Genomic DNA, 14654 nt, shown 5'->3' on the forward strand with positions numbered 1-14654 from the left:
ACCAGCATCTCAGACCAAAGACAGAGCTGAGCCTTAAGGCAAAGGGGGTGGGGGGTGGTATTAGGACCAGAAGCACTCCTTCCCATTGTAAGGAGCTGGTTGATGTGGTTTGGTGGACATCTCCCTGTAGAGGCTGGTAGAAGACTCCAGGGCAAACTCAGATCATGCTGGAGGGATTACATATCTCTCCTGGCCTGGAACACCTTGACATCCTCCAGGAGGAGCTTGAGAGTGTTGCTGTGCAGGAGGATGTCTGGGTTTCCATGCTCAGCCTACCACTGCTACCCCCACCTGGATTAGCGGCAGAAAACCGATGGATGGATGGATAGATTTTAGTGTACTGTTTTGTTTTTTTTTTAGTATATTTTTTCAGGCTTTTTTGCCTTTAATGGACAAGTTAGTAGAGATAGACAGGAAACAGGAGGCAGGAGGCAGACAGAGGGGGAACGACATGCAGGATAAGACCGCTCGGTGCGGATTCGAACCGGGGTCGCCTGCAGCAAGGACTGTAGCCTTAACACATGGGGCGAGTGCACTACCTGCTGAGCTATAAGCTCAACCCCAGACTTTACAGTACTATTTAGCTGTAATTTGAAAAGGCTTGTCATGTGACCACCATCTTGGAAACAGATGTGAAGGATGTGGATGGACTCACGTGCACTAAATCGCTCCCACAGCCGGACCAGCTACCAGAACGAAGAACACAGAACCTCAGAAATAGTTTGGCTTAATTCTCTGCTCTGGTCACCATCACTTCACTATACATAGAAAATAGTTGTTTGCTGACATCTAGTGAGGCTAAGTATTGTTTATTGCAACTATTATAGATTTATCAGACTATATCTTATCAGTTTTTTTAATTCAAAATATGAAATAGCTCAAAATATGAATGTGATGTCATCATCTGAGATTAAGCAAATGATGCACAGTAAATACTTAAACATACTCTGAACTAAACTGAGACAGTAAATTCTAACTTTTCCATCAGTTGATAGACATAAACCCTGAACTTTGAACACGGTGACACGTGTTCCAGTGTGCTGCAAAACATTGAACTGTCTCATCTATTTATTTATTTGCACTTCTTCCAGAGGAAATGATGTGTACAATGAAATAATGATGATCTATCCGACTGTTACAGGACAAGACACTGTGCTGTACTTTAAATCATTCCAAAGATAGCACTGCCATCTAGTGTTGTTCCTATGACACTACTGTGTTCCAACATCAGTCTACTGTACACTATACACTGTGAGTTATATACTTTACTGTTTGGCAATAAAATAAATGAATGTAATGTTTTGTACTAATAGGAAGTGATACTGCACCACTACATATATACACATCAATCATACTTCAACTTTACAAAGTTTCTGGACAGTCTGCCTCAAATTTAAAGACTTAATAACCAGAATACAAATGTATAGTACATATGTATTATGTACACTAGATTTGTACTTTCCAGCTGTAAGGACCTTTTGTCCTTCAACACTACACAAAAATAACATTTAGTACACATATGACAATTTTGTGTGTACTTTAGCCATTTATCTGTTTGAACTACATATTCAAGTAAAGGAGAGTTTTTCCTTGCTGCTGTCAACTAGTGCTGCACATGGGCTCTCTTTGAATTAAATCAAAGAGTATTGTCTATGCCTCATCTATGTGTGAAGTGTCTTGAGATGACTTTTGATTTGGCGCTATATAAATAATGATTGATTGATTGATTGAGTTATGCTTGTATGTTTAAGTTGATAAAGTGACACAGGTGGACTGGAGTACTTCCTCCACTGAGTTTATTTGGTTTCATTTTTAAAAAACAAGGGTAAATGAAAATAAATCCCAGACTGAAGATAAATTAATACAAATGTTTCTTTTAAACATTGAAAAACAGTTGCTTTTTACCAGAATATTGCTCCCTTTCATGACATCTTTAAGTGAACTTTTTAATGATAGTGAAACAAAGGATCATTATGGAGCTAAATAAGAACAAAAACTAAAAGCAATGAAGACATTTGCATAAATTACACTGAATGATCAAACTGCTTGGTTGTGGTAATACAGCTACAGAACACTGAAGGCTCCATGGTCTCACTCGTGTGTACATTAACTCTTGTTGCTGCCTCCGTTTTCTATAATCTTGCGCTTCTTCTCATCTGTTGAAGCTTTAAAGATGTTGGCTCTGTAGAACTGTAGCTCCTTAATGCTCTCTGTGATGTCATCCAAGGCTCTGTAGGAGACAACACAGGTTTGAAATCTTTATTATTCATATTCTTCTCTTCTCAACCTTGTGAGTGTGAGCATAAACCAGACTGTAAGGATCACTGCAATTCATTTTAGCTCATTTTAGTATGTTTGGCCATCACATCTGTTCCTCCTGTCTTACCAGACCACAAAGAGCTCATGTTAGCTGTGGTTTGACTTCAGAATGTATTTTTACTCAAAACAAAAACACCAAAAACTCTTTCAATATACATTAAACCTCTTTCACACACAGTGAATTACTGGCACATTCTTACAGGCACTGATAGTGATTTTCAAACATACAGCTACATTCAGGAACATTTCTGTCTTGCACTTTCTCACAAGGCAGAACTGGGATAGATGAAGTGAGGGCAATGCAACACATATGGAAACCAACTGCCATAAAACTCAACAGAACAACATAGGGCAAGGTGGGATGTATGTATGTGGTGGAAGCAATGTGGAATGTGGAAGTTTTCGTCAACAACCTTATTTTCCTGCTGAAAACAGGACCATAACTAAATAAAAACTATAGCATGAGGACGGAAACTATGATAAAATCTATTGACACTTTCGTCAACGAATAAAAACTAGGCAATAATGTTTGTCAGAGACGAGATCCAATCAGAAGGTAAGGAAAAGGCGGGACAACTTGGGAAGAGATCCAATCAGAACTAATGGCTTTCACCGTCAAGAGGTGAACTACACATTTGATCTACCCCTGGGAAGACGGTGCAACTGGCACTAGCAGCCATGCTATGGGTGCTTCTCAATTTTCTTAAATTGCATCCAGGTTTCCCTCACTTGAGTCTTTTCCACTCGAAGAGAGAAGAGACAAGATATGATTATAGACGACCTTTCCTCCAAAGTGTCAGATGAAGCGCTGTCTGTTTCTGATGATGGATCAGCTGATTAGCTGTCAGTCGACTTTGACAAAAAAAAAACGACTTTTGACGAAGTTTGTGTCTCCACACATCTTTACTGTGCTGATACTTGCAGTTATCATTTTTAGAGCAGCAGTGTTTTCTCTCTGCAACCTGTTATATTATATCTGTATAACAAACACCTTCACATTGATAACAACCTGCATTGTGTCTGCTGCTCAGAGACTTAACGATTCGGGCTGGCAGAATGCGTTTGTTATTTATTCATTATTTGCATCTGTAGGCTATTTATTAGGGCCCAAGCGCTAACCAGCCACCAAGCCCTATTGTATCTGTCAAGATTATTCTTCTCTTTCTTTTTGTTTTTTCATGGTTTGCATAAATGGGCGTGGCAAAATGGCTCTGTAGCGCCCCCTTGGCAAATGAATAAAATTGAGCCCCTTGCCACTTGCCACAGATTGACATAGACAAACCAAACTCGGTTCACATGTTCATCATGTCAAGAAGTCTCTTGGACCCATACCCTAACACCAACAGGAAGTCGGCCATTTTGAGTCAAATTGTCGATTTTAATGCCCATTTTGGCTTAATATTTCAGTGAACTAGTCCTAGAGATTTCATCCCATCCACTTCAAATTCACACACAATCATCTTGAGACATTGGAGATGAAAATTTATCAAAAGCTTTTTCCCTGTCATTCCTGGTTGCCGTGGTGATGTGGCGAATTTCGATGTCTCGCCATCAAATTTCAAACCCTCATAACTTGACTCCACATGGTCTGAGCTTTTCCAAATTTCAGATGCTTGTTCAGCGTCCTGGTCTGAACACATGTACAGTCTCATATTTAGTGACAGTCATAGCGCCCCCTACTGGCAACAGGAAGTCACTTGCTTCATTCTTTCACTGATTACTCCCATAATCTTAAGTATTTACTCCTGAAATTGACTCAGTGAACACATAAGACCTTGGTGATGCTACATTCTGCAGCTCATGACCCATCATCAAATACTGTTGCCATGACAACATATTCAACGCAATGAAATACGATTACAGTTTTCAGGGGCAAAGGATGCCTCCACGGTAACAAAACTCAACACACACGTCTGGAGTGCGTTTAACATCCTATATACTTCAATGGGATGGGCGTGACTAAATGGCTCAAAAGCGCCCCCTTGAATATTTCAAAATTGAACCTCAGCCTTCCCGATTGACATAGAAAAATGAAATTCGATAGGTTTATGTATCATCTCCAGACGCACAAAAACGCCATTTGGACCCATACCCTAAGTCCAACAGGAAGTCGGCCATCTTGGGGAAAATGCTCAATTTTGGTGAGTTTTTTGGTCATTTCCAGGCCTCATATTTGATCAAACTAGTCCTAGGGATTTCATCCCATCCACTTCAAATTCACACACGATCATCTTGAGACATTGGAGATGAAAAGCTATCAAAAGTTTTTTCCCCTGTCATTCCTGGTTGCCGTGGGGATACGGCGAATTTCGATGTCTTTATAACTCCTACAGACATTGTCCCATCTACACCAAATTCATCATGCATGTAGAGGGTCCCGTCCTGACCAACTACTGGACACAGGAAGTCAGCCTCATATGACAAACATTATCCGATTTATATGAAATTTACAGGATGTGTTCTCCACATCATACACTGCAACATGACTTATGATTAGTGGCTGTGTGTGTTACTTTGTAGCTCCACATAGTGAACACAGGAAGTGATATTTCAGCACTTCATGCAATGTCAAATAAAAGCCTACTTATGAAGACGTCTACGTGCGCGCCCTCCGACTGAGCTGCAGCCCGACATGCATGGGGGGGCGAAGGCCCGTTCATCGCTGCTTGCAGCTTTAATTGATAGACAGACCATTCCTTAAGTTAATTTTATCCATAACAACATACAGGCTAATATCCATCCATAATAACAGTTAATGGGGGAAATATCATGAAAAGAATAATCTGTCTGTTAAATGAAGAAAGTTGTTCATAGTTCTTTTGTTGATCAGACACACAACAGATTCTTAGCGAGATGGTGAATCAGAAAACAACATTTAACAGAGTGACACACTTGAGTTTATTCTGTTTCAAAACATATCTTGAAATCTGTGTCTTTGTGTATTGCACATTCAAACCTTACTACCACAGCTAAATATAGGAATTCATTTCATCTAGTAGTAAACATGACTAAGGAATTCAAGACAAAATTTAAAAAAAAAAGCATTACACATAACACTATTACATTTAAGTTGACAAAATTGTAGACTTAGTCGACTATAACCCTATGATATTTACTCGACTAAAACTAAAACAATGTAAATGACTAAATTATGACTAAAACTAAGTGTCTTGTCTCTTGTTAGTTATCAAAGCATTGGCAAGGCAAACTGAATAAATGGTGGATTCAAAAAAGTCTTCAGCAGAGTCTTGTGATTGGTTTGCATGCTCCATGTAAAAATGTCTTAGGTCAGTCACACATAACCCTGCTGGTCCTGCGATGTTACTGTTACAACACATTCATAGCAGAATTCTCCCTGAACTGTTACTAGAGCTGTTCAGTACAGTCCTGTAAACCTACAGGAAATAGTGTTTGGTTTAGTCAAGGTGTCAGGAGGCAGCACGTGAATAATTCAGCTGGATTTTTTGTTTTGATTTCAGCTTTTCATCAGAAATAAAGCTGCTTTTATTTTACAAGAAATGACTCCAAGTCTCTCTCATATATTAGTGCTAGCGTCAGTGCAGCATTCAGGACCAGTCAAAGCAATGTAGCTTAGCTGGCCTGCTGCATTAATCCAGTGCCAGCTGTCTGTGTAAAACAGCAGCTATGGAGGAGAGGGGAGCTGACTGCTGGAAGCCAAAGATGTTGTATTTCAGTTCTGCTTGTTTTACAGTTGTTGGATAGATTGCTTGTGCCGTCTCCCTCACTGATGGATTTTGTTGCACTTATAGCAGTGAGTAGTAGTAGCAGTATTCCACTCGCTCACTGATATCTCTATCAGTGTTTCAGGTATACTATTACTTCAGTTCAACTGTGAATTATATTTCTCCTCACTCTAAAATGTGTATAATATCAATAGCAGACTCAGATATGTTATTCTGACTAGACCGATATTACTCTTGTTCATTAGGTTACTTTTGTTTTATTGCTTGTGTACTTATTCTTTTTATTGATGCTCTTTCTAATTTTACTATCGACATGCTGCTGTTACAATGTAAATTTCCACACTGTGGGACTAATAAAAGGAATAACTTATCTTACTTCTCTGTGAATTCTCCAGATAATTTACTGCTGTATTCACACATGGGGTCAATGGGACTTCACATGGACTTTGTACTAGTGAGCTGGCAGGGTAAACTGTTTAATATCTGGTCTGAATGATTGGAACATCTGTGTGCACACTTGGGGTAATGAAGCTCAGGGCTTGTTGTGGAAAACTGATAGTACAGACCTGTGGGTTGCTTTCTTGTGAGGCACCATCTTATAGTCGTCTGAAAACCACCGTCTGAAAGAAAAAAAAACTCATTCATCTCAGTTTGCTGGGGCTGAATGATATGATGATATATCACAGGATGAGAGAAAAATGTCTATTGTTTCACATTCTGCTCTATCGTTTATTTAGTTGCAGGGCAAATCACACACTTTACTGCAAACTGATGACAGGTTTGGATTAACAATAAGGACTTAATGATATTAGCAAGGATTGGCCCAGCAAAGGAACAGGGGAGGGACAAATGTGGAAAATATTAAAATATTTATTCAGACTCTGGAACAAAACACAGCACTCACTGAAAAAAGTCTCAGAACTTTTCCACAACTTCTGCCAGAACAGCCTCAGTGCTGCTTGTTAATGATTCTACAGTGGACAGTGAACTGCACTGGAGGGATGAACACCATTCTTCCAAAAGATATTCCCTCATTTAGTGTTTTGGTGATTTGGTGGTGGAGACTTCAAAATTTGGTTCAAAATCTCTGAGCTGTTGAGCTGGGTTGAGACAGTAATGTTTGTGTATGTGTTGTACAGCTTCACTCAACATGTTGTGTAACGTGAGAGTTTTGAAGCAGAAGTAGCAGAACAACAACTTCCTCTGTTGTTGTGGTACACTGTGGTAGTTTGCACAAAGGTAGTGGGTTTAAGCAGCAAGATGTTAGCTGGCAGACTATAAACATGTACTGCTTCATTGTGGGTTTAAAGTGTGTAAAAACACAAACTGAGTTACACTACAGCTCAGTGTTAGCCTGAGTCTCTGACTGCAACACATGACATACTGTGCTGCTTCAAAGTGTCTACATAAATATTACCTAAAACATTATCAGATTTCTCTTCAAGTCCTCAAACTAGATGAGGAGACATCAACAAATGAGACAAAACCCTTACACTTGTTTATTGGGGGAAATGATCCACTTTTACATATATGTGTATGGCAAAAGAATGTGAACCTCTAGTAACATCAATTCATTTGACGTGGATATTAGATTTAGGTGGTGGGTGACAATTAAGTGTGAGTCTGGGAGGCTGTGTTTTATTTAAAGAAGAGAAATCTGGGTCTTCACTACAAAAGTCTGAACTTCAAAACACAGGTTTGTGGAAGTGTGTCATGACCTGAACACAGGAGATTTCTGAGGACCTCACAAGAAGAGATGCTGATACTCAGCAGGCTGGAAAAAACTACAGTCATCTGTCAGGTTAGGGTTAGGGTTAGTTTGTGTACAAATGGAAGACATCTAACAGCAGTGATACTCTCCCTAGGAGTGGTTGTACAACAAAGATCACACTAAGAGCAGGTATGTAGTAGTCACAGGAGGCCACCAGGGTAACATCTAGGAAACTAAAGGCCTTTCCTGCACTGGCTACAGTCAGTGTCCATGGGTCCACCATCAGGAGAACAATGAACATCAATAGTGTTCATGGCAGAGTTGCAAAAAGAAAGCCACTCTCTAAACAGAACATCTACAGTTTGCTCAAGACCATGTGGATGAGCCAGAAGGTGAGTGGAGAAATGTTCTGTGGACGGATGAGGTTTGGTGATGAGCAAACACTGCATTCAAACATAAGAAGCTCCTCTCATCTGTGAAACATGGTGCTGGTAGTATCATGGTCTGGGTCCTCTTTGCTGCCTCTGGACCAGGACAGCCTGCAGTCACTGATAGAGATGTGTCAGCAGATTGTACAGGAAAATGTCACAGAGAGTGGCTCATGAAATAAGACAAGTCAGTCTGAGTTAAGACTGTTCTGTAAGGAGGAACGGGCTAAAATTCCTCCAAGCTGATGAACAAGGATGGTAAACAGTTTCCATAAATATTTGGTTGAAGGTATTGCTGTGAAAGATGGTCACTTCAGCTATTAAAAGCAAGGGTTCACATACTTTTGCCTCACACAAAATATAAACGATAGAAGATGTAATCATTTCCCTCAATAAATTAATGAATACATTTAATGTCTTTGTCTGGTTTCTTACATTGGGTTCTCTTTATCTAGTTTTAGGAATTGTGTAACAATCAAACTTTCAAGAGGATGGTCTCCTGAGATGTACTCACCAAAAGGAAAATCTACCCTGCACACACACACACACTCTCACACACACACTCTCACACACACACACACACACACACACACACACACACACACACACACACACACACACACACACACACACACACACACACACACACACACCTGCAAAGCTCCTTGATGGTGCTGACATCAATGATTCTGTAGTGGAGGTGGTACATGAACTGTGGCATGTACTTGTCCAGGAACTTCTTGTCAGCATGCACAGAGTTGCCTGCAGGAGGAGGAAGTAAGGGATGTGTCTGTAGGAGACTAATCAGTTGAACAATACCACAGTTGTGCTGCTGGTTCATAAGAGGAACTTACCAGCGAGAGGACACTGTCCAGGAGGGGTGTGCTGTCTGACGAAGGACAGGAACTCATACTCAGCTTGTTCCAGGGTGATTTTACTGTCCCGTACAGCCTGGGTCAGTCCTGACTAAAATACACAATTACATGGAACACTTTTAATACACATACTTTTATATTTCATATTTTATTCATTTCTAAGTGATGGGATGAAAGGATTGATACAGAAGACAGCCAAAAGCAGGGGGAAACTCAAAGTTTAAAAGTGACATAACATCTCTGAAGCTCACTGATGAACACATCTTGTTTGTTTAATCTGTACTAGGGATGTGCATGATTAATCGATGATCGATAATTCATCGTTAAAAATGTTGATCACATAAAATTTTTATCGATCAAACATGAAGAGGTCAAGGTGAAGTTTGGCGTGGGACCTTTTCAAACTAAAACTAGAGTTCATTGTAAACCTGCACCTTGGCCAGGCTACCCAGGATAGCACCACAATGCCTCTGCATCCCGGCTACTTCGGTCCTGTCACCAGGCTGCGCTCACTGATCCCTGAGCATGCTAACATGCTAACATGCTAATCAACATGAATCAGTAGGCTGGAGTTACTTTACTTTGTTAGCAGTGGACAGTCACTACTGTAGCCTTTAGGTGAGTCACTCTGGTTGTTTTATGAGTCTCTAGTTAAGTAAGCAGAATTGTGAAGTAACACTATCTCTGTCTCTCTCTTTCTCTCTCGGCTCGGCTGGGTGCATTTTGGAGTCCTTTAACGTTATATAGATTTGATTGTTTTTTTGGAAGTGTTTCTAAAAGAGGTTCAATTGTGTTTAAGAGTGCTCTATTGATTGATATGTGAAGAGGTTTGGCTCGGAGCTTCAGGCTCAGCTGCTTTTACAAGAGTCCCGTATCATGGCATTTTAAGATAAAAGATAATGATTAATCGATAATTGATCGTTAATTTTCCCGATGATCGATCAAGAAAATGTATTCAAATTCCCATCCCTAATCTGTACACAGAGAAATTAGGGACTATTTGTCAGACAGCTGACATCAACATTCTGTTGGCTGCTCAATTAATCGAAATTTGATCGTGATTACGATTTCGGGGCCAAACGATCTCAAAACTAATAAAATCGGGGAGAAACGATTTTTTAATAATAATAATGAGATAGCGTACAATAACAAAGGTTTTATTTTGAAAAGCTTAGACCGGAAGCCACTGGAAGCCACCGCAGCTCTTAGCAGCTGTTAGTTTTACAGAATCTGAAACACACTGCAAAATAGTGTGAACTATCATCATCTTAACTCACTCAGCACTAATATCTCTGCACATTTTCTGCTTTGTGTTGCATTAAGTGGCAGATAAAAGGCTGTTGCTGGGAGGGAAAATTAATTAAGCCGAATGTCCAATAAATGCAGCATGTTTCTAAAGTTAAAAAAAATCGTTTTAATAATTGTGATTTCAATTTTGACCCAAATAATCGTGATTATGATTTTTTCCATAATTGAGCAGCCCTAAAACACCCTCAAAGTATTTATTTATTAGTCCACTTGTTAAACTACTTAAATTAACTAATTAATCATTGTGATTAGACCCATTAAAAGAAAGAAAATAGACTAGAAAGCTAAGCAGACACTGTGCGTTGAATCACCAGCACTGTATCTGTTCAGTGAATATGATCAGAACGTTGTGATGTAGAACACTTGAACAAAACCTAACAGACACTAGAAAATAATTATCTCTTCCACTTGCTCAACTGTTCTATACTGCTGCCATGTTGACATTGAGGCGTAGCAATAATTCAATGTTATCTCATCACACAGTCACAATGGAAACTCTGCAGAACATCTCTCACAAACATGCTGGACTGAACAGAGAGAAGAATTAACAATCCCAACAGAGCTGAACTCAGATCAGAGCTGGCTCACAGTGGACACCTCAGCCTGATGCATCAACAAAGGTGCACATGCAGGTGTATAATCCTGGTGGATTACTTTTTAACATGAATGCTGCGTTGCTGCTGGCTACCTCACAATTATAGTGATAAAGATAAATCTGCTGCCTCCACAACAACTTTCCAGAGTTGTAAAAACCTGTTGGTGAGTATTACAAACACTTGGGGCATGGTTTGATTTACTAAGATCCCAAATAAAGATACTAAATTGCATGTACAGTATAATAGATTGTGCGTTTAGTTATTGTGTGTTTTGCAGGTGATCTACTAAGAATAACTGTAAATGAAAACAGGAGCAACAGGTGCAGACAGCAGTATTTAAATGAGGGTTTTGTGTCTTAATGGAGAGTTTGGACGAGCAGAAAGCTGCAAGCATGAAATGAAATGTGATCAGGTTCTAGTGAAGAGGTTAACTAATATATTGAGTTATAACAAAAACTAATATTACCAGAAAAACACACATATGGGAGAGTATTAGTGACAAAGTCAATGCTGTTAGTAAAGGCAAGGCAAGGCAAGGCAGTTTTATTTATATAGCGCATTTCATACACAATGGCAACTCAATGTGCTTTACATAAAACAGAAACATTAAAACATACAATTATGTAAAAATGTTTGGGATTGAATGAGTAGGTAGGGGCCGGAGTGTGAGTGTGACGGGGACGAGGGCTGTGTGAGTGCGCGTGCTTGTGTGTGTGTATGAGCAAGCTGGAGGAGAGAGCAGCAGTACAGTTGGTTAACCTGTACTGTTCAGTAATAATAGTCCTGTTAGCTTTGGTTCTGTACAATGAAGTTGGAACTTTCCAGTTTGCATGCATTTCCATTAGTTTAATAAAATATAATGGAAATGAGAAATGTGAAAAAGTGCATCAACATACATAAAGATGCATCAATAATCGTTTTATAATCGAATCATAGTCCTTGAATGGTAATCGAATCATGAGGAGCCCAAAGATTCCCACCCCTACGTATTATATTCTACAGTTGAAAGACACAAACCTCAGTGTGCTGCGTTAGTAGATCAGCTTGCACATGTTTTGCAGGTGATGTCAAGTTTGCACATTTTTACACACGCAGACCTTTAGTAAATCAGTCCCTTGGTGTCTGGATTGTATTTCATTGTCTCACTGGTACCTTAAACAATATGCCACCACATCACAGCCCCTTGTATTGTTTAACACAGGCCTGATGTTGGTTTAATGAGTTACATATAATCCAGCTGGCCTGCACAGCAGCCATCCCACACTGACCTCCCATAACCAACAAAAGTCTCATGTTTTGCCTGCAAGACTCTTGTTTCGATGCTTATGTTCTCTTTTGTGGTATGAAAGACATCCACACAGTCAGAGAAATAAAAAGTGTGACTTATGAATCCTGGCACACCAGAGAGTGCTTTCTTAATTGGCTGTTAACAGCGCTGTGAGCTGAATAGTGAATCATAATGGAGAGCAGTAGAGGAGGTTGTACCTGCATCTGCTGCAAAAGTAGTTTAGCTGACATCAGTACCATTCAACAACAGAACAAGCCAGTCAGAACAAGCAGAGAGCAGTCTCTCTGCTCTGCCTCACGCTGTCCTCTGGTCTCATCTCCCCTCTGTTATTTTGAGATAAAATCTGTGATGTCGTTTCTCTGTGTATGGAAACAAACTGACTGATAATTCAAATCAACAATGTTTTAGGAGCATCTCTAATTCAGTCACACAACATAAACAATGGCTGGCTGTTCAGTTGTAGCTGCACACTGAGTATTAGTCCTGCAATAAACCGCTGAGACAGTTTCCCATCACAGCACTGTGTTTGGGGCTTTTCTGCTTTGTGTGACTTCACATGTATCTTTTCTTCAAACCCCTGAGCACAGAGATAACTTACCTTGCCATGATGCTCTTTACACCACTCTGACATCCCATCCAGCAGCTCATCTGGCTGGTTGATTATCAAATTGGGCCCCTGACAATCAAGAACAGACCGGTTAAAGTCACATTACAAATAGAAAAAGAGAAACAGTCCGATGATGTTTATGTTTTCTTACCTCAGCAAGAATGTTCAGGTCACAGTCTGTGATAATGCATGCCATCTCAATGATCTTGTCCTTCTCAATGTCCAGACCTGTCATCTAATAACACAGAGATACAGGTAAATGTTTAGACATAATTATACAGTATGGATGGGTTCACAGCAGCAGCAGCAGCATACTGTATTCATTCACCCTGCAGGTAACCCACATGAGTGTAGTTAGTGATACTAAGTAATAAGTTAACATTTTACAGCAAACCAGACATTTCATCAGAGCATCAATCACCAAATAATGTTTATAAAAGAGTCCATCATCCATTGTTGAAAGCAAACAAACAGTATTTTATAGCAGAAGGTTTTATCAACCATTTTCTGCAGATAACATGCAGGCACCTGATGTCATCCATGAATTCAACATCATGGCAAAGAGAGTAGACATTTACAACCCAACGATTAGTCTGAACCTGCTGTCATACATAATAAACGTAATGCATCATTTGACAGTTCATTGTATGGACAGGAGTAACGCAAGTACTTGTGATGGTAGTAATTAGAAAGCAGAGACGTGTGAACTAGAATCTAAATACCAAATGTTTTTAAAAGCAGGAGTTCCGCATTTCATGAACAAGGAACAGCAGACGTCATTTCACTAGGCAGTGTTTTCATATGAGACACAACACATGTGCTGTAGCATTAGCTCAAATACATATAATAAGTAGAAGGCTGTCTCAGCCGGTCAGGATGACTTGCCTCCAGGTCCACCCACACCATCCTCTGGGACATAGCGGAGGACGACATGCTAACACTCCTGGACGTCCGGACGTCAAAATAGGAAGCGAGTGTGGAAGACGCGGCGGGCCGTGTTCCCGGTGTGCTGCTGTGTACACTGCAAACACTGCTAACGCTGCTAACACTGCCAACGCTGCCAACACTGCCAACACTGCTAACTCTGCTAACACTGCGCAGAGCCGCCAGGACACACGCCGAACCCCGCGAGCTGACCGGCATCTTGGGCCGACTTCTGTTCTGAACTGTCGTAAAAACTACTACTTACTTTTTTTTTTTTGCTTAAGAAGGTCCCAACTAACTGAAATGACTCGGAAGTGTCTAAATGGCGGCCATGATAGGAAGGTCGAATCATGGACGTATTATAGACAGTTAAATGTTTGGACACGCTTTCTCATTCAAATGAATGGGAGAGGCTTGTCCAGATGTTTGACTGCTAGTGTATACACATGTATCTGTATGTCTGTGGTGTTATAGGAGCTGACAGGGCGGTATGGTATGGAGCTAAATCGAGGTCATATGTTTTATTCATTCGAAAAAGAGATTTGAAACTGAAATTCCACATTTTGATATTGAAATTTGAAAAAAAAAAAAAAAACGTATTTAAAAAAAAACTAAATTCATTACTTTATTTTGAATAAATTATTTGTTTTCATGCAAATCTTTTTCTTTTTACAGTTTCAAATCTTTTTAGTTCCGGTTTTCAAATCAAAACCCAAAAAATTATGGGATGGTTTAGATGCCTCCCTGGAAGATCTGTTAGGCCTACAGGAAAGCTCTCCACATCTTCAGGGACCCATCTCACCCAGGACACCCGCTCTTTGACCGGCTGTCCTCAGACAAACGCTTCAGGACATTGAAAGTACACACTAATAGATTAAAAAACTGCTTTTATGC

The 14654-nt window shown here is 40.0% G+C and overlaps 1 protein-coding gene across 1 annotated transcript; it reads right to left on the reverse strand.

Moving 5' to 3' along the window:
* Nucleotides 1-1779: 1779 nt before the first annotated feature.
* On the reverse strand, nt 1780-14026 carry smfn (small fragment nuclease). The gene is made up of 7 exons (XM_053331315.1): nt 13722-14026; nt 12988-13071; nt 12828-12905; nt 9017-9128; nt 8816-8924; nt 6590-6643; nt 1780-2230 (listed from the first exon to the last, which is right to left on the reverse strand). Exons 1-7 carry the CDS (start codon nt 13977-13979, stop codon nt 2107-2109), a joined length of 819 nt encoding a protein of 272 aa, XP_053187290.1. The 5' UTR covers nt 13980-14026; the 3' UTR covers nt 1780-2106.
* Between the last annotated feature and the right edge of the window lie 628 nt (nt 14027-14654).

Source organism: Scomber japonicus, chromosome 13, assembly GCF_027409825.1.
Source record: "Scomber japonicus isolate fScoJap1 chromosome 13, fScoJap1.pri, whole genome shotgun sequence".
Classification (NCBI taxonomy): Eukaryota; Metazoa; Chordata; class Actinopteri; order Scombriformes; family Scombridae; genus Scomber; species Scomber japonicus.